At 40.7% G+C, this 21,709-nt stretch overlaps 2 protein-coding genes across 2 annotated transcripts; one reads left to right on the top strand and one right to left on the bottom strand.

Moving 5' to 3' along the window:
• The first annotated feature begins 431 nt into the window (after positions 1–431).
• On the top strand, positions 432–1,782 carry LOC143888941 (metacaspase-9-like). The gene is made up of 2 exons (XM_077393321.1): positions 432–443; positions 1,249–1,782. The coding sequence occupies exons 1-2, from the start codon at positions 432–434 to the stop codon at positions 1,780–1,782; spliced, it is 546 nt and encodes a 181-aa protein (XP_077249436.1).
• Positions 1,783–16,830: 15,048 nt separating this feature from the next.
• LOC143887454 (F-box protein At5g49610-like) lies at positions 16,831–18,462 on the bottom strand. The gene has a single exon (XM_077391537.1). The coding sequence runs from the start codon at positions 18,257–18,259 to the stop codon at positions 17,093–17,095; it is 1,167 nt and encodes a 388-aa protein (XP_077247652.1). The 5' UTR covers positions 18,260–18,462; the 3' UTR covers positions 16,831–17,092.
• Between the last annotated feature and the right edge of the window lie 3,247 nt (positions 18,463–21,709).

Genomic DNA, 21,709 nt, shown 5'->3' with positions numbered 1-21,709 from the left:
AGTTCCTAATCTTTTTTTCAATAACCTCTCTCCTATCTTGTTTCTAGTAACAGCTATCTTGCTCTCCTCTACTGTTTCTTATTTCTAGCAGTGAATTATTAAAATCATATATGAGAATATCAAATTGTATTTGACCAAATAAACTCATAATACCCATATACTTACCGATGCTAATATAAGTATAGGTCTTTGGGCTTTTTCAATTTCTGCCACTATCAAGTCTTCAAGGAACTCTTAGCATGTAAAATTCCTTTCAAAAGAAATAAAATAGAAGATTAAAAAGCAATGCTAGAAAAAATTGCTTATTGAATTATAAATTACTCTTTTTTAAAACGTTAAAGATGATACCTCTTCCTCTTGCACTCGCAAAATCTGAGGAAATGAGGAAGAAGAAAGAAAAACGTGGGGACTAGAGCTTCTAAAGGATGACAATGGCTGCACTGGTATTTTTCACCTTGGTGAGGAGAGGAAGAAGAAAGAAAACCGTGGGGATTAGACCTTCCAAAGGATGGGAATGGCTCTGCTATTTTTGATGTTCCCTGGGTAAGGTGAGGAAGAAGAAAGAAAAAGAGCTTAAGAAATGGTGGGAAAATGAATGAAAGTGAGGGTATATTTGTCATTAAACTGATACTCTCTCACCTCCCAGCCCTTTTTTAATAATTTTTAAATATCTACCCTTTATTAACAATTTAGCATAATATTTGCATTTTTTTAATCATTTGCCCTATTTTCTAACTTTCTAATTAACCTGTAATTTCAATAATTATTTAGGAAGTACCCTATAAATTAGGGATTTGCATAAAAACACTCCACTTTTTATACTTGTAGTGAACCCACAACATGAGGTGGACTTTGTACGGTTGTGAGTCTTACTTAAATGCTTAACTCGATCGGTGATTTACTTACTTAAATGCTTAATTCACAACATTAGGTGGACTATTTAATAAGGCAACTGATATCAGTAACTGCACTAAGTCACCTTGTTTTTTTATTTGGCTTCTCACAGCTTTTTGGGAATTGTAATAAACTTTGACAGCAAGTTAATATAAGACAAGTTGGTTTAGTGCAATTATCAAAACATGCTAGGGGGGCCAGAATCATCGGCTTTTGAGAAATACTTTGTGAACTAGGGATTTGAATGAAAAAACGCGTACTTTCTATCTTGTAGAGAAGCTCCAACACATTAGGTGGACTGTACAGTAGCGAGTCAGTCTTGCATGCTTAACACAATCCATCATTTTCTTTCAGACGTCGACTTCCGGCACCCGGTCAACCATATGCCGGAGGCAGAGGGAGCAAGCTTCACCATCCTCTCCGACTCATGCCACAGAGGTGGACTCATCGACAAGGAGAAAGAACAAATCGGCCCCACCACCACTGATCCTGTGGGGTCCTCTCATCGCCCAAAAATCAGTCCCTTCTATTCAATTTGACCATCACCTATCATCCCTATCCTGTATCGAGTCTCCGAACATCGGCATTCACCTCTCTGAACTCTTTGCGAACAATGACAGCACCAAATTCCATCCGAATGATAACCACCCACGGATGGTACAGCCCAACGAGGGAATCCTACTAAGTGGGTGCCAGGCAAACGAGACGTCTGCAGACATGAATGCCGAAGGCAAAGGGGGAAAAGCGTATGGGGCGTTTAGTAACGCAGTTCAAATAATGTTGAAGGGAAACGAGAGTGCACTTAGCAATAGGGAATTGGTCACACGTGAGGATTTTGTGTTTTCTTGCATTGTCATTGTTCAATCAATCTATTTTAAGGCTGTTTGATCAGTGAAGTGAGGCTTTGTGTATGAACATTTTGAAAGTACGAAGTCATGATAAATCAAAGGTGAAGATGATCACTAACTAAAGTCTGTATATTAGTGTGGCCCCACACACACACACACCATATATATATATATATATATATATATATATATATATATATATATATATAGAGAGAGAGAGAGAGAGAGAGGAAACTGTTGGTGAGCTTAAGCTCACCAAACTTATGGTGAGCTAGCTTGCCCAATCACGGGTCCCACATTTTGGGGAGTGATCCAAACCATTCATTTGCAAGGCCTTATCATAGATAGGGGGTGTACCAAAAATCAGCTTCATAGGATCATCCTAACCCCTCCATTTGTGGAGGACAAAAATGGGGCAAATTTGTGTCTGTCCATTTTTGTCCTCCACAAATGGAGGGGTTAGGATGATCCTATGGAGCTGATTTTTGGTACACCCCCCCATCTATGTAAGGGACTTTCAAATGAATGGTTTGGATCATCCTAACAAAGTGGGCCCCCATGTGATTGGGCAAGCTAGCTCACCATAAGTTTGGTGAGCTTAAGCTCACCAACAGTTTCCTCATATATATATATATATATATATATAGCCACAGTATTTCTCAAAAAAAAATAAAAATAAATATATATATATATATATATATATATATATATATATATATATATATATATATATATATATATATATGAGGAAAGTGTTTCTACTCGGTCCCCTAGATAAGCTTATCTACTCCTCCCTTTAAAAAAATACAGTGGGCCCACGCTGTTTGGATGATCCAAAGCATTCATTTGATAGGTCTTAACATGGATAGGGTGTGCCCAAAAAATCAGCACCAAAGGGTCATCCTAGCCCTTCGTTTTGTAGTGCCTTGTGGTGCCCAGAATGGACACATATAAACGTCCACGTTTATATGCGTCCATTTTGGACACGGTGTGCCCAACAAAACGAAGGGCTAGGATGACCCTTTGGTGCTGATTTTTTGGGCACACCCTATCTATGTTAAGACCTATCAAATGAATGCTTTGGATCATCCAAACAGCGTGGGCCCACTGTATTTTTTTAAAGGGAGGAGTAGATAAGCTTATCTAGGGGACCGAGTAGAAACACTTTCCTCTATATATATATATATATATATATATATATATATATATGGCAACTGCCTCTTGTTTTGCTTTCTTGATGGAAGATAAATAGTTTATTAGAATGTTTCCATGACATACTCTGTAAGTGAAGATTGTTTTTCTGCTTGATGTTTTTGGTGAGCCCTTGGATACGAGCATCCCTCTATTCACTGCAAATCTGGTGCGGTGATATGATTGGAAAGTCAAAGAAGACTTCTGGTATGGATTGTGAAAGGTATCAGTCGATGGTAAAAGACCTCGTACCAACCAGGTCGGCCCAGGTGAAGGCCAAAGCGGAGGAACTTTTCCGTCTTACCGCTGACTCGTACACCGTGGGTTTGCTGACTGCAAGGCTATGGTGTCTGAGAAGTATCCATCTCTTTGGAGGAGATCTTCCTCGAACCGACAGCCCCTGAGGATGCTGAAGAAACAGTTCCTTTAGCCTCTCAGCCAATCAGGCAGGAGGATGCTCCTGAGGCTTGAGCCTTGTTCATCTTTATTGTCTCTCATTTGTGATCCTTGGCCTCGAAGCCCCCCTTATGTATCTCTTTTTGAATGACGAATGCAAGTCATGAAAATTTTCTAAGTCTCAGAGTTCAACTGCAAATTTTCGCCGATTTTAATGACTTGCATGTTATGATTCGTTATCGCTCGCTTCGTTTTTTATTCTTAACTTGAGGATGCTCGGATTATATTGACCGCTGAGACCGTAAGCGTAGTTGCTAGCTTTATATTGCTCGTGATTGGTGCCCTAGGTTTTATAAACTTTAACTAGCTAGTTCGGTTATAGTTCTTATTCCAAGGTTGGCTTTTAGTTCTCATTCTGAGGTCGTGCTCGGATTGGAGAGAACGTAACCAAAGTGGTCGGCTTTTAATCTACCTGAGCTAAATGACTTGGGTTTGGCACTCTTTAGCTAACCAGTTCGGTTTTAGTTGGAGATCTGGTCTTCCTCGGGTGGAGATCATGTCAATCGGGTGAGTGTGGATGTTGTTGGCACATACCGTTGCTCAGAGTTTGTTCTCTCTTGTCGGACCGGTGGAGTTTAGGGATGAGTTCATGGTGGGGGATGCTGAACCAAATTCTTATATTGATCTGCCAGCGGCCACTTGCTGGACCAGTGCATTGTATTGTTCTAAAGGGCACTGCTGCTGGAGCATGTGGCTCGGGTGGAGCCGAGGGTTGCCCTTCTATCGGAGGAGGGATGAACCTGAGGGGGTTGATCTAGACGTAGGTTATGCAACTCAGTTTGATACGGCCCGGCCGCTCTTCCTAACTACCATGTATTGAGATCTGTAATGGCTTCTTGTTTGGGTCGCACGGAGGGCGCCAATTTGTTGCGCTAAAAAATTGGAGATCTGCTTATATGGCTTCAGAAGAGCTCTTCTGAGGTGGACCTACACGAGTTAGCAAACGGTCAGACGACCGACCCAGAATGGTTACTCGAGGAAGGCCCTCTGATGCTTAAGTCAGTAAGTGCAACAAATAAGGAACATCTTTTATGAATAGTAAATTTTGAGATTCGGACCCCTACCTTGGAGTCATTGGAGGCTATTTATAGTTGTAGTCTGGGTATTAAATTACCCTTCTGTCCTCAGACAAGTGTCAACCTGTGATTAGGCAAAATTTACTCTAGAACCTTCTTCTAGAGGGGGTGGTATGATTACTTAGTTACCCCTTATTAGGTGGTATAATCACTTATCTATCCTTCTGCCACCTGTCGGTTTGTGATTCGAGGGTCATTTTTAGTCCCCATCACGCGTGAACTAGTTTTTTAAGAAAAACATTTCCAACTAAGTACTGGCCGTCGAAGAAAGAAGATGGCGGTGATATTGGAGGCCCCACTTAGATGTATTCTCCATAGTAACAAATTGCTATCATTCTTGGTTGGGGTCGACCATTTCGCAACTCATGTTTTTGTTGGATAGGGCAAACCATTTTACACCCATCCATTACATGGGCCCGGAATACTAGTATTCTTGTAAGAACATTCAAACGAAAGATCCCCTTTTTCACACTTTTTTTGATGACATAGGTTATCACCACCAATTTAGGGAAGGACTAACACCACAGATGCAAGCAACAAGGGGAGGGGCCCGACAGATTTGTGGAGGTCGGGGCGGTAACAATAGTGGAGAAGGGTCAGGGCAGCAGAAGTATGGGGATTAAGTTTAAGGTTTAGGTTTAGGGTTAGGATTAGGGAGTAATGGGAGGGAAGAAGGAATGAGGCTTCAAGATAGAGAAGAGGGGGCAGCAACATCAAGAAGAAAGGGAGGGGTGACGGCATGTATGAGAGGGGGCGGCACAGGGTGGCAACAAGGGTAGGGGGCGGAACTGTAGCAGCACTTTAGCGGTCTAGTTCATGCGGTGCTGTTCACATTTGTGAACAGTAATTTTTTGTTAGAGATTCTTCACTTCTCCTAAACGAATCAGAACGTACAGCTCCGATACCATGTTCGAAGCTCCATTGGAGAGAAAATGGAAGAGAGAAGAATGTCTCTCCCTCTCAAACATGCATTATATGCATGTGACTAAGGTTCATGTACAATAACTAAAATACCCCAACATGGATATGTATTTACATCACTACATCCAACACAACTGGATCCATTCTCTTACCAAGGAAGTCTAGGAACAGTTTCCATTGACAAAAATAATATATCAGTAGTCAATACCATGGATATTATAGTACACAGTATAGCTCAGGTTTGAATCCCAAATGTGAGATAGGTTTCAAGGGACAACAAAATACCCCCCGAAACAAAGAGAATGTGAGCAGCAACCATGATGAATAAATGAAACGTGATGTAGCAAAATTCATGGAAAGTTCTGGTTTTCAATGTGGCGAGAATAGCAATCAACACAGAATCAGTTATCAGGTCTGGGTCCCAACCTATCTCAAGTCCATTTGAATTACGCAACCAGCAGATTTTGTCAAAGATACCCTTTTCATGTACCTCTGTTTTGAACTGTAAATGACACTAGTCTACCAACAGATGCTCACACAGTCTTACAAACAAACACAAAGGCCACATTCGGATACCCACAAGATTTAGATTTGGATTTCTCACATTTGGCAATTGAGATTTAGATTTGGATCAAATCCTTAAATTTCCAAATCAGCAACGACAGTGGAAAAAGATCTGATTTTCAAATCTGTTCTGTAAGACATTATTTGGAAATTCATATTTGTGGCAAGTACCTTCAACCCCGCTGCTCCGCTGCTCCTCGAACTTGCTGCTGCAGCAGCAGCAAGACGTACCTCTCTCTCTCTCTCTCTCACACAACATGAGCATAAAGATGATTGATGTATTTTGTATCCAAAACTCAAATCCAAATACAAATACAAAAACATGAGGTATCCAAACGTGGCCTAAGTGTGTCTTGCAGGGAAGGGTTTTGGTTGGGGCTAATCAACATAAACTTGGTAGGCTAGTAATTAAATACTCAACATAGATCAACAAACTTCCAAAAGAGACTTAAAATGACCATAGGTTTCCACACTTTATCTCACGGTTAACAAGCAGGCATTCAACACATACTAGAGTTGTAATTGTAATCCTCAATTAAGAACTGTGGTGATATCAATCAACCCTCATTGTAGCAGATGTTAAGGCTTTCTTTTAATGATCCAAAGTTATCAGAATCATATAAAATGGAATAGAAGTTCAAGTTTTAAAGGGTTCAAAATTCATTGTTTCCAAGCAGCTCAAAAATACCACTCGTTTCTAGAATACATCTTGTCGTGTAATATTTAAATTCCTTTTTAATAGAGGACGTAAATGCCAATGGAGTGGCTAAACGAAACATGACAGAGAGGCACACAGATCCTATATTCTGATTGGATTTGGATGCAAGAATAGCCAAACAAAATTATAAGCACACAGATACAAGGCTACATTAATGTTGGCATAGCAACTCCATGGAGGAGGAAAATAACGGTCAAAATGGTACTCCCCTGAAAGTTCTAGACCAACTCTCCGCTTCCATAGAGAGCAAGAATTAGAATTTAAAACCTTGAAAATCGATCCAGATGAGTGTTGTCCAAAATCCAGATCTCTCATTTTAAAAAATGCCCAAAGTCTTATTTGATTTCGAATGCATTCCAGCAGGCTCCTTAGGTTTACTTGATTTATTTTGCTTGGATCAATGATCGAGGTACTCCTTTCTGGTAAAAACAAGTCTTTCCTTTTAGAGAAGATGCCAGGCCAGACAGGTGAAGGACCATTTTGTACAAAACGATTGGTTACAGGACCCGAGACATTTCCATCGGATTCTAGAGGATTCGGGACCAGGGTTCTTGGGGAATACCCCTTTCTCTTTTCCTTGTTTTTTCTTTGGTTGGTGTGGTTTGAATATTGAATTCAAGAGGGTGGGCCCTTAAGGTTCAACAGTCTTCCTTCCAAGGATCCTCCGGTCAGTCAACGGATGACTCTCAACAGGAGTCGCCGGTGATCTAGCACAATCGAACTTACGACCCACTAAAGAATCCATTCGATCCAAGACCGGCGAGCTCAATGGATATGGTGGATTTAGGCTTGATTTTCTATGGGAGTCGATGCTGAGGGAATCCGAGCATGATTGGGACCATTACTATCTATCGGATGGGATACTTCAATTCCTATAGTGAAGCATGCACCCAATATCCGAAGAAGAAGAGAAGGACAGGATAGCTTCCATCTAGCAGCGAGGATTTTAGCCGACGCAAAGCTCATACATTGTCTATGGCTTCCTTCCATCTTTAGTTCCAAAACCGGTCTAAAGATGTTTCCTAAGGCTTCAACCGTTGAAGTGGCCCATGCATGTAGCGGGATACCAGAAAAATTAACCCAAGTTTCTTCCGCACCCTGAACAAAGTTCCAATTCCAAGCAGAAAGAGAGAGCAACTTATTCCCACATGCCTCAACCCCCTTGGCCAGAATCTTGGCACCCAAATCCACTCATTCAAACATAAAAATAACTTCATTCCTTGCTAGGGCACAGGGACATGTGAGGGTAGGAATATCCCAAAATCTTTTAGCCCAATGCCAAAGATCATCTAAAGTCCCATTTTTATCCTTCTTCCTACCAACTAAACACGTTTTTAAGATATCCATTCGTACTTCCACTTCCTTACCCGAGATAGATAATGACGGGATCCCTTCCTCAACAGTTGTCGAGATAACCCCGGAGTCCGGCCACGAAATGCCCTCACCACCACCGCTTGCCGATGGCTTGTGTGGATGAGTGATGGGAGTTGAACCAAGTGAAGGGATCGTTTTCTTTTTTGTCCTGATAGCACCATCGACACCACCATCGACACCGATTCCGCCATTTGAAGTTATGGTAATCACAGAATGAGCAAGCCCAATCCCCAAGCCAACTACCCGTTTTTGCCTTCTTATTATCTTTAGGCATCCCTCTTCCCGACGATTTGCCTTTTCATTCAAACAGAATTTCTGAATTACAGGCTGATATTTTTATAAAAAGAGTTGAGCAGCAAACTGCATTTTCCACTATTCAAAAAAATCCTATAAAAATGATGCATACTGATCAATATAATATCATATGCGCCAAGGTTTCAGACCATGAGAATACCCATTTTAGCAGGAATACCTCAACATACATATATAAATGCATGCACCATGAAACAGGTAGAAGAACTACTCAACATGCACGTCAAAGCGTCCTCCCCACTGAAATATGCCCACGGAAATGTGGCATAGGTTTTAAATAACTATATACAAGGAATGACCCAAAGTATATTGCATACATCATTTAAATGGTGTATACGACACATGGACATAATATCATGACCTGATGGTGAATCCCACTACATTATAGACAGTCATGGGCCCAGAATGCAGGGTCATGCTTGAGCACGTGGTAGAACCAGCTGCCTGAACACTCAGATAGTGATCTGATGCATCTGATGGTAGTTTATTGTACATAAATCATTGAATAAGTTTATATCTGATGCATGAGATTTGCAAGTGACCATCACAGAAGGCATCTCGAGGGCCGGCTGTTGCATGAGAGAGCAGCCACATAGGCTCACTTTTTGTCTTATTCATTGAATTCATCCTATGTGGCTGCTCTCTCATGCAACAGCCAGCCCGCGAAATGCCTTCTGCAATGGTCCCTAGCAAATACCCTGATGCATTGGATCATTCCTCATTCCATGTACGTACGCATGTAAATATATATTATAAAGGCATGACTTATCACTGTTGTAAGAAGAAACTCCACACTACACTATACCGTATGCTCAACTCAACTCAACTCAACAAAGCCTTTGTCCCAAACTAGTTGGGGTCGGCTCAATGAATCCTTTCGAAAAATTTCATGAAGAAGGTGAAAGGAATCTACCCCGGCTCTAATCCTGGCTCTAGTTGGGTTCTTCTACGTGGATCATTTTCTTCCATTATATCCTATCCAAGGTCATGTTCTCTGTTATGTTCCTAGCTATCAAGTCTTTCCTCACTGTTTCTACCCAAGTTGTTTTCAGTCTGCCCCTACCTCTTTTTTTTGTTTTTTGAAAGATGACATATTTCATTAATACTGAGATAGCATTCGGGACCAGGAGTCCCAGCCTGCAATTCAAAATATTAAAATGAAGTGGGACGGGCATTCCCAGATCCAATTCAAAGTAAACCAAAACAGTTACAATGGATTGTAAGCTCTCCTATTCTCTATTCAGTGGATTACAACCTTTAGATCTTTCTTAGAAACATTTGCATCTATCATCTGTACCATTGTCACAGATACCAGGACACCCATACCCCATAAAAACTAGCAATCTTCACAGGAACACCAGGCCACCAAAAACCAAAAAGCTTTAGCACCGCCTCCCACAACCAGACTATGCCCCTACCTCTTTTTACTCCATCAATTTGGCACGAGTCGCCTCTTCTCACCGGAGCATCCAAAGGCCTACGTTGGATATGTCCAAACCATCTTAAGCGGTGCTCTCTCATCTTCTCCTCAATTGGTGCCACCCCTACCTTTTTACGAATGTCTTCATTTTTAATTCTATCTAACCTTGTGTGGCCGCACATCCATCTAAGCATTCACATCTCCGCTACACTCATCTTATGCAGATGCTGCTTCTTGATGGCCCAACATTCTGAGCCGTACAGCATGGCTGGCCTCATAGTTGTCTTATAAAACTTTCCCTTCAACTTGGTAGGGATTTTACGGTCACACAGAACTCCTGAGGCAAGCTTCCACTTCAACCAGCATGCTTTTATTCTATGGTTAACATTCTCTTCAATCTCTCCTTCCTTATCAAGAATTGAACCAAGATAGCGAAATATATCCATCTTAGGTACCTCCTATCCAGTCATATTTACTACATCCTCGCACCGCCTCCTTACATTACTAAAGTTGCACTCTAAAATATTAAAATGAAGTGGGACGGGCATTCCCGGATCCAATTCAAAGTAAACCAAAACAGTTACAATGGATTGTAAGCTCTCCTATTCTCTATTCAGTGGATTACATCCTTTAGATTTTTCTTAGAAACATTTGCATCTATCATATGTACCATTGTCACAAATACCAGGCCACCCATACCCCATAAAAACTAGCAATCTTCACAGGAACACCAGGCCACCAAAAACCAAAAAGCTTTAGCACCGCCTCCCACAACCAAACTATGCCCCTATCTCTTTTTACTCCATCAATTTGGCACGAGTCGCCTCTTCTCACCGGAGCATCCAAAGGCCTACGTTGGATATGTCCAAACCATCTTAAGCGGTGCTCTCTCATCTTCTCCTCAATTGATGTCACCCCTACCTTTTTACGAATGTCTTCATTTTTAATTCTATCTAACCTTGTGTGGCCGCACATCCATCTAAGCATTCACATCTCCGCTACACTCATCTTATGCACATGCTGCTTCTTGATGGCCCAACATTCTGAGCCGTACAGCATGGCTGGCCTCATAGTTGTCTTATAAAACTTTCCCTTCAACTTGGTAGGGATTTTACGGTCACACAGAACTCCTGAGACAAGCTTCCACTTCAACCAACCTGCTTTTATTCTATCGTTAACATTCTCTTCAATCTCTCCTTCCTTATCTAGAATTGAACCAAGATAGCGAAATATATCCATCTTAGGTACCTCCTATCCAGTCATATTTACTACATCCTCGCACCGCTTCCTTACATTACTAAAGTTGCACTCCATATACTCTGTCTTAGTCCTACTCAATCTAAAACCTTTGGATTCCAAAGTAGTTCTCCATAACTCTAACTTAGCATTTACTCCTGCTTTGGTTTCGTCGATTAATACTATGTCATCTGCAAATAACATACACCACGGCACCTCATCCTGGATACGGAGGTAAGCTCATCCATAACTAGCGTAAAAAGACAAGGGCTTAGAGCTGATCCTTGGTGCAATCCTATTGTAATTGGAAACTCACTAGACGTGCCATCCGTGGTTCTGACGCTAGTTACTACTCCATCATACATATCCTTAATCACATCAACATAATTTCGTATGCTATCCTAAAAAAATAAAATAATAATGAATGAGCTTCCTGCATTAATGCTTTTCATTAGTTTTAAGCATAAAGTAAAGGCTTTCGTTTGAGAGGGAAAGGCGTGACAAAGCCAATGCATTTTGAGGGTAAAATAGTGATTTTTTTTAAAGGCGATATAAATTCATTAATAACAAAAGGGGCATTCGGGACCAGTGGTCCCAGCCTGCTGGCACAACATAATATAATATCGGGCTCGGGTATATACCCATGATCCAACCACACCTCATCCGGGTACAAAATATTACAAAACCAAAACCAACTTCCCTGATCTGTTCTCCTAATTGGAAGTAATCAAAGAAATAATCTACGAAACGTTTCCCTATTGACAAGATCCACATCCCAATCTTCTAAACTTACTAGATCCCCTACCTCTTGTCAGAACTGACCTCAAGAGGAAACCCAAGAAAAGAAATGCAAGAAAAAAAAAAAAAACCTCATACAGCAAACCAGAGCAGAATTTAACCCCAAAATAAAACGGACAATACCTCCAAATCTTGCTATCAAACCAAAAGCCCCAAAGAAGAGGACCGACGTTCACCCATAATCCATTCAAAACCAAACCTTAAAAAAGTATATAAGAAAACCCCAGTCAATTGGCTTAAAGATCAAACTCGACCGACCCCCGCCAATGAAAAACAAATCAAAATAAGGTCAACTTTCCAACGCACCCTAGGAATAGTTAGGAAATTTGAAATTTGAAATTTGAAATCAGGCTGGGTGTCACGAAGGCAAACTAGCAAGAACTCGGCTACCTAACTGGAAACGATTCCGAGGCCAAACCAGGCAAGAGATAAGGCTCCTGGGAAGACAACTTGGGTGAGGATCTACTCTCCGGAAAGTCAAATGATTCAACACTAATTCCATAGATATGATTCATTAGGTTAATGGTAACACAAGACCCTGAGATGATCCTTCGGGGAGCCAAGATTTTTGCCGAAACAAAGCTCATGCAATGCTGATGGTTTCCTTCCATCTTAGTTTCAATGACTTTGCCAAATAGACTTCCCAATGCTTCCACCGTTGATATGGCCCAGGCATGGAAAGGGACTCCATAGAATTTAACCCACAAACTTTTCTCACCTTGGATAAACTCCTTACTCCAGGGAGCAAGAGAACACATATGAGGACTCAAAACCTCAGGGCATTTGGATAAAATCTTCGAAGCCTGGGCCTCAGATTCAAAACTAAAGATCAGCTCCTCTTCTGACAATATGCAAGGACATTGTAAAAATGGAGCATGCCAAGCCTTTTGCGCCCAAGCCCAGATATCCTCAGTCGATTCGTTAGGGCACTTCCTTTTCCCAATTAAACAGGATTTTAGGGATTCCATACGGGCATCCACCTCCCTACCCGAGATGACCAAATCTTCTCTATTCCTGTAAGATATAGAGCCAGAATCGGGCAATTGACCATCCTCTTCTCTAGTCAAGTTCAGGCAAGGCTGAGACGAAGACAGACGAGGAACCCATCTGGATGGCACTTTGCTCTGTCGACACCAACAACAGTTTTCTCGCCAACTGAAGTTAGAATATTGACATGGGGTGCAGAACCAATTTCCATACCCTGTTTTTTGAAAGGGCTTCTTAAGGGATGAGACCCCCTTTTCCTTCACACCCCGATTTTCTATTTTTCGATTACAAATTCTACATTTCCACCTCCAAGTAAAGTTCTGGTAAGAACAATGGTGACATTGCCAATCCGCCCATCAGCTCTTTTCCGGGCACATCATTGTTTCCTTGCAATCAATGTTCAACGCCCTGACTACTGAAAAAGATCTGATCCAGAAATTACCAAATGATGAAGCCTCTAGCCGGACGCCAGCAGGAGCTCCGGTGCCGGAGAAGATGGATCTAGAAGGAAAATCTGAACCACTCTCTCTCTCTCTCTCTCTCTCTCTCTCTCTCTCTCTCTCTCTCTCTCTCTCTCTCTCTTTGTGCTCTAAATTTTTTCAAAAATTGCAGAGCGTTCAAGTCTTGAACATGGTGGATAAGAAGCTTAGGTGGAGAAGATGAGAGAAGAAGTGATGGTAGTGGAGAGGGAGATGGCAACGTAACAGATCTGACCTTGAATGGTCGGAAATAGTTGTGGGGGAGATGGTTGCGGGGCTTTTAGGGAAAGAGAAGGGTTAGATCTGAAGTTAGCTAGAGGTGGAAGATAGTGAGTAAGAGGATTGGGGAGAACATATCCGAGTGGAGGTGTTGGCCGGAGCTCCGGCAATCCGGCCAGAGAAAATGGTGGTGCCGATGCCCGCTCTTCTCTCTGATTTTCCGATTCAGTAAAATAGTGATTTTAAACAAACCAGTCTCAGAAAATGAACTTCCTCAATTGAAAATGATGCCTTTAATTAGGCCGATCCTCAATTCCAAATAGAGCTAAATGGAATAATGGTCCAATGGAGTTGGACAGACACCACTATCTCCATAGAGGTTTCTCGAGCCTATTCTTACAAGCCACATATAGTTTTTTTTTCCAATAACAAAGAAGATTAAAGTGTTATTTTCGTGGTAGTTACTGCCGTCACTTGTGGAGAGATGAGATTGGAGAAAAAACTTGTCCAAACGTCCCTGGAATTGGAATTTGGCACCAAGACCAGATTTTAGGAAAAATCCTACTAAGAGTAGTAGGTTAGAGGAGTCTCATTCCAGATCAATGGCTGAGATATATTCAGTTAAAGAACTGGATTGCAGGAAAAAAAACTTCAAGGAATTCAGAATCTAATGATCAGAGATGAGGTCCTTCTTGTTCCATCTTGAAAATGAGCAAGAATCATAACAAAAACTTCATTAGAGCAGCAGGATACCAAACAAACAGTAACTATGGGATTCATGGCTCCATTTCTTCTAAACGATTTCATTAGATTTGGATTGAACTGATGATCATTTCAGGGAAGACACTTCAAAGCTTGTGCAGAAGAGAAGGTCTTTGCGAAAGCTATTAATTCAAAACTTCAAGGAAGATCAGCAACTCGCTGGATTAAAACGGAGGGAAAATCATCACTAACTTTGAGAGGATTCTATGCATTTCCGCAACAGCTGCTCATAGACCAATAAGGCACAGATCAGAGATGATATCTCTTAATTTCCTTGAAATTGTACAGAAAGTTCTCTAGAATCGGCAAGAGCTAGGAAGCCTTGGAGCAAGGCTCTCATACCAATTGACGCAATTGGATCCGGAAGGGTTCTTCGCCAATTACGGAGATCGGATAGATCTAAAAAAATTTCCTCTTTTTTTAAATTTTTTGTAGAAAATGATAAAATTTTGATCTGTGCCATGCGCAAGGGGACGCATGGGATCGATCAATTGCGGAATTGAAGTGATAACAATATTGCATTCAACAAGAATTGAGAAATTGATGATATGGAACAAAGATTAGGACACCAAACTTCAAATCCCATAATCCTAAAAGAAAAAGATGAAAGATAAAGAGAAGAGCAATGCTCTATCTCAAATTTCTCTCAAAGGAAAATCCCTGCCCAAAAAAACAGAGGCCTAATTATAAGAAGGAAAGGGGCCTTATATAGGCAGCCCCTAATACTCAACTCAACTCAACTCAACAAAGCCTTTGTCCCAAACTAGTTGTATAGGCAGACCCTAATACAACATGAAATTCGTAAACTACCCTTAATGAAACATGAGACTACTACTAAGGTCATCACTTAATGGCCTAATTATAAGAAGAATGCAGTCCAAACATATAAGGCTGATGCGCCGTGGAAAAATACCACATCAGTTTGTTCTCTACTCAGATCAGCAAGTGCTCCACATATAATAAAAGAAGTATAAGATGTGATCCAGACACTACGCCATTGAAGATACTATTTGATTTCTAAGGAGTTTGTTGGTGGAATACATCGCATCAACCTGGGAGCATTCGACGAGATGGACTTTACCAAGGATGAGAAAGGACCAACTATTAAATCTTGGATGGAAATTTCTTTTACCTACTTCTCTGGGTAATCTATTATTGACAACTTCGTGGCAACTCCTTTCACTGTAACAGTGGCTCTTTTAGGTACTTGAATATTTCCCAATTGTTCAGATAATAAGGTGGTTGACGCCTTAAGCAAGGTTGTGTATTTCTTACACTCCATGATCGTTCACGTCATTGGCTTCAACCAGTTGAAAAATCACTACTCTGTATACAAAGATTTCAGCACCATGGAAGATGGCATTCAAAACGAAGGACGAATTCTACGAGTGGCATGTTATGTCCTTCAACTTTTCCAACATCCCAACACATTTATGATAATTATTCACGCTTTCTTAGTTGTGTATTTTGATTATATTCCTATATATAGCAAATGAAAGAAAGAGCATCTACAATGACATCATCATCAGACAGCACGATAGCACCACGGACTACACTATTCACAATGGGTGTCATTTCAAGCATACTATCCTCTGTCTTAACACACATTCTTGTGTGATCAAGTAGTTTGGGAGTTGCATTCTAGGGGCGTTGCAGAGCATTTTGGTCGTTATAAGACCACTGTCATGGTAGAAGATCAATTCTTTCGGTCCAGCCTCAAGAACAATGTCACTAGAATCAGTAAGTATTGCCGCATTTGCCAGCTAGCAAAAGGACGACAGTATAACAAGGGGTTGTACATGTCACCATTAGTTCTACATGAACCTTGGCAAGACTTGAGTAAGCACCTAATGGAAGAATCGTAATACAAAGCTCCAATTATCTTTGCTTTCCATACACTGATCGACGATGAAACAAAAGTTGTAAATTGAAGTTTCGGTGACCTACTATGATACTTAATCGGTTATGATGTAGATGGGATCAAATATTGTCTACTGCAGAATTCATTCACAACACAGCTCCATTAACAGATCCACAGGACAGAGTCCTTTTGAAGTAGCATAGGTATCCAACCACGAAAGGCAATTGACCCCATACATTTACCATCGAAGCAAGAACAAGTATTGAAGTAGACGAATTCGATTGACATCTGCGTGAACTACACAATGAAGTGCACAAGAAGATTAGGCATAGCAATGAAGCATACAAGACAAGGACGGACCTACATCGTCGCTAGTTGACTTTCAAGAAGCAGATGTGATCATGTTCAGAGTTCCAAAAAGCAATTTCTTAAGGACTCCTATAAGAACCTAAATTCGTGAAGTGCGGTTCTATATAAAATTTTGAGGAAGATTAGTTCTACCACCTATGTACTAGAAGTTCAAGATGACATGGGAATCCGTCTGACTTTCAATGTGAAGGATCTCAAGGCATATCAAGGGAACAATGTTGACACTCAATCCACACTTCCCATTCCACGACCAGTCTAACACAAAAGAAAGGTAAGGCATCGCATTACAAAAAAAAAGAAAGAAAAAAAGAAAAATCCAATAATTCAGAATCAACAACAACAAAGTAATAAACAACCAACAACAATGACTTCATTGCTCCATTTCAATGGTCACATATGGTTTCTAACAAAATTATAAGTAAAGGGGAAAAGGCACAGGAAACTCTAAGTTATTACAACTTATAACAAAACCGTTTTCACGGTTTAGCCTGCTCCCATTTCGCTCTATTATAAATGAATTGGAAAACACACAAGTAATAAATTATTGCCAGCACACATCATAAGTTTCTTAATATCAGGCCAGACCCAGATTTAGGCTATCTTTTTTTTACCAAACATAAGGTTGAGCCAATGAAGAACATAAACCTAAAGGGCATGATTCATATAAGCAAGGAGAGAAAGGGCAGACTCTTGTAGAGGAGATGCGACGAGTCATTCCAGGACTATAAGTGCAGAACTCCTCCAATCTTGTGTTGTTAAGATGGTAGGAAAATATCTTACCCCATCCCTCAAGAAAAACAATGTCGAAATCTGGATGAAAAGCCTTGGCTTGGAATAGTATACAATGATATTTGTTTTCCAAGGTTGAGACATCAATACTATGCTTTAGGATCCACTCATTAGCAGCATTATCATAATCCTTAAGCATCCAGATTTGCAGCTGGAAATCGGAGCATTTTGCATAATGGAGATACCCACCAGTCACACCTAGACATCCTAAGGAGCAATTTTCCACGTCCTCGGGCAAACAGATCACTCGATAACTCTCTTCCTTCACATTGAATCCAAAAATGTAATACGGGTCTACTAGCTTATGCACAACTCCATTCAGAAAAGCATTTCCATCCAAGTACCTGCCTCCAAAGAAAGAAGATGGTGGCAGTTGGAAGACCAGCTTAGACTCAACCCACTTGCACATCTCCGAAGAGAACATCTGAAGCCCTATATGGGAATGTTGCTGGTCAAAATAGAAGAGAATGACTTTAAAGTGAGCGGAAGTGCAAGGATCGAAAGCTAATGCAGGATAACATGGAAGATCCATTTCTTTGCGGGGCGGACAAGGAGGCAAGACAATCCATTTCTTCGTCAAAAAGTTACAAACGTAGAAGATCCTTGAAACCCATTTAACTAAAAGAAGCAACCCATTTTGGCAATCTACCAATTGAAGATCAGAATAGGATGGCAAAAAACTGAGAACTTGTTCTTCTGCACCTTGTCCGGATGATGCATATTCCACACGACCAAGACGAGCAGATACAGTAACATCTATGGTCGTATATAAGAGACCAGAGAAGTTTAGGGTTGATCTTTTCGAGAGGAAATCTAAAATTAAAATGTTCCATAATTTACAAACACATTTGGATCTAATGAGATCCTTTGCAGGCAATCGAGAGAGGATTTCCATGCAAATATCACCATTCAAGTAGCCATCCATCAGATTAACAATATCCCTACCTTTAAACATCTTACGACTACAACTTATCTTCGAAGCCATTGAGAATTAATCTTCTATGTTGATCTTCAGAGGCTATTCGTCTAAATCTGAAGAGCTAAAAAACCCAAAACTACATTGATAAATATAAACCAAAGAGATAGGGAAGGGTTGTTACCTGGAGAGATCCTCGTGATCTTTTTTAGTACTCACGCCAACCCTCTTCTAAATTACAGATACCAACATCTTGAATCACAGAGAGGGCGTAGTAATAAACCCTACTTGTGTTTTTAAAGAAACCTGCGTTTGGATAGAATGAGATATAAGAATTGGCATCATATTCCTATTCCCATGTAAATAGAATGAAAATTTTAATTCAAAAATTTAATAAAAGTTTTACACTACTAGTATTAGCAATAGTCAGTACCATGTTTTTATAATATGGGCCTAACTAGGGGTGCAAGTTTGGCCCGGTCAGCCCTGAACCCGAACAGGGTCAGGGCTGGATTTTCTAACCCAGAGGGCGGGTCAGGGTTCATTTTTTTAGACCCTGACTCAGGTCGGGCGGGTTTTAGGTTAATGCCTCGGGTACCCTGACCCGGCCCGACCCTGAGTTTTCTATTATAGAATTGAACCATCTGTGCATGTTTCTTTTGCTAATGTTTTCTATTATCTTGGATTGATGTTTCTTAGATTATTATTATTAATTGTCTCTGTTGCCCGGCATGTTGTTGAATTCATATTGTCTTATTTTGTTCCCTTTCTCTATTTATTGATCATTTTGTTCCATATGATAAGTGGTTGCTTTATTTTTTGCACTCTTAACAGGTATTTGCACTAGGGTCAATTAAGGCCGGGCCGGCCCTGCCCAATCAGGGCGGACCAGGGACAACACAATACCCTGTAGGGCGGGTAATGGGTTGAGGTTTTCCGGCTCTGACTCAAGGTCAGGGCGGGTCAAGGCCGAGATAATGGGATCCAGGGTTGGGCTAGGGTTTTGAAAAACCCGACCCAACCCGACCCTGTTGCAGCCCTAGGCCTAACTTACCTTGTCTTTTATCATTTAACCATGTGTCAAAAGCTATTAGTACTCCCAATAACCTCTCAAGTAGCCAATTAAAAAAGAAACAACAATGTGAGATTGGCCCATTATCAAAACATGGGAGTCCCTTGTGTTTAGGAAACTCGCCCGGCAAATCCGATCCGATTGTGTACAGATTAAACAGAAAAGTAAAAGTAATAAATCAAACCACAAGATGAACACCGAGATTTTACGTGGTTCGGCCAAGCCTACTCCACAGGCAAGACTCTACAGGCAAGACTCCACAGGCAAGAAACACAATCTTCCACTACGAGAAAAACAAAATACAAGAATTACAATGAATTAAACCCGAAACCCAAAGCCCTTTCCTTGCTTCCCCACCAACCAAGACCGTACAATAGTAACCCGAGAAAAACCCACAAGAGAAAATGCAAGAAAAAAACCCAAGAAGAAACCCACTTCCTCTTTCTTCTTCTCTTTCTCTCTCGTCACTCTCCTCTTTTGCTCCTTCTTGTGAAACCGACACACAAAAAGTCCTCCCACGACTCTTACCCTAGCCGTGCATACACAAGAGAAAAGGTTCTCTTTTATATCATAGCTTTTAAGAAAATCTAAAGGCTACTTTCCTAATTCCATTTCCTATCTAATATGGAAACAAGGCAACTTTCCCAACAATCTCCAACTTGGGTTGTTTCCCAGCCACCTGAAGATTTTCCTTTGATGTCGCCACTGGTCCGCTGTCACCACAAACCACCATTGACCTTCTAAAGTACCAGCTACACACCCCTCGAATCATCCTTGTTCTAACTCCTTCTGATTCGATCAAAACGGCCAATGCACATGTGTAGCTGCTAACCCGTTGACCCACCCAATCAACCTTGGAGAAGGATATCAATTATGCACAAGCAGTTAGTTGTTCTACTCGTTAAATAATATCTAATCACTAGATGGAGGAGAAACAACCTCATTGTTAAATAAGATCTAATTACTAAGTTTTAATTAAAGTTCAATAAAACATGAATCGTGGATCATGTTAAATCAACTTGCTCGTACAAGATATTGTAGTAATGGATGAAATTTTGAGAAAATGTTATTGATTTTTTATGGGTGTTTTATGATGTTCCCACCAACCTGTGTTTGATTTCTTATACCCTTCTTTATTTCTGAAAAAACCTAGTTGTCTTTCTCTAGAAATAGAGTTTTAAATTAAATAACGGGTTTAATTTATAAGTTTTATTAAAACCATTACTAGATAAATAGCACGGAGTGATGGACATATGTGTGTGTGTGTGAGAGAGAGAGAGAGAGAGAGAGAGAGAGAGAGAGGGGAGGAGGGGGGGGGGGGTTGTGGGCGGTGGGATATGCCTGACAATTGGTATGTTTAATACAATAAAAAATTAGGCTTTTCTATAAAATTTGACACACACACACACACAAAAGATTGGGTCTTCAAAAAACACGAAGCGGGGGTACATGATGAGAGGTCGAGAGGGCATCGACTGAGAATGAACTTTCGTCAAGGAAGGAGGCTGCAAGCGGGAAAGAGACACCAAGACCCCAGTAAACATGGCAAGAAGGGCTGAAAACGTAGGGAGAGAAATAACATCCAGAAGGATGCGTTGTGGGGCAACAGAAGGGGGGAAGTTAGAAAAAAATAAGAACAAGAAAAACGAGGATTTTACAAGTAGGAAACGCGAAAAACCACTAAAATCAGGCTTTTCTATCCTGCCATATAGTAGTGATGAACAATATTTTAATTGGGATTTGCTAGCGTACATTGCTCGCGGATGGGCCGTTGCTGCATGCAACAGACCATCCGCGAAATGCCTTCCGCAGTGGACACTAGCAAATCCCATTTTAATAAGATCTAATAATTAAAGTGAAATGTTATCAGCATTACTTTATTTTGATGAAGGCACTCCTCACTTTATTAAAAGTACGGTATGGCCCGCACCATAGGATGATCCAAACCGTCCATTAGATGGGCCATAGCCTAAATAGGTTGTTCCCCAAAACTTATTTCATAGGTTGATTCTAACCCTCCGATCTATAGAGGTTTAGGATCAATCCTCTAACGTTCAGATCGGAGGGTTAAGGTCAGCCTATGGTAATGATTTTTGGGGCACAACCTATTTAGGCTGTGGCCCATCTAAAGGACGGTTTGGATCATCCTATGGTGCAGGCCATACCGTACTTTTAATAAAGCGTAGAGTGCCCTCATCAAAATACAGTAGTGCTGATAACATTTCCCTAATTAAATACATTTAGGTATGAAAGAGAAGATATTTTGGTATTTAATTTTGGAAGCAAACTGGTCGCAATGGTAATTTCATTTTTTTTAGACAGAGAAGTGGGGTTGTGGAGACTGAATTATCCGACGGCAGTGGTCTTTTGACAAACTTACAAACACTAGGTGCTGTTTAAAACTCCAAATCTTCAGGTTTTTTTTAAGAATATATCATACTATAGGC

The sequence above is a fragment of the Tasmannia lanceolata genome, unplaced genomic scaffold (assembly GCF_043159265.1).
Source record: "Tasmannia lanceolata isolate RefF3 unplaced genomic scaffold, GAP_Taslan_0.1 ptg000012l, whole genome shotgun sequence".
Classification (NCBI taxonomy): domain Eukaryota; kingdom Viridiplantae; phylum Streptophyta; class Magnoliopsida; order Canellales; family Winteraceae; genus Tasmannia; species Tasmannia lanceolata.
This window is presented reverse-complemented; position numbering and strand designations above follow the sequence as displayed.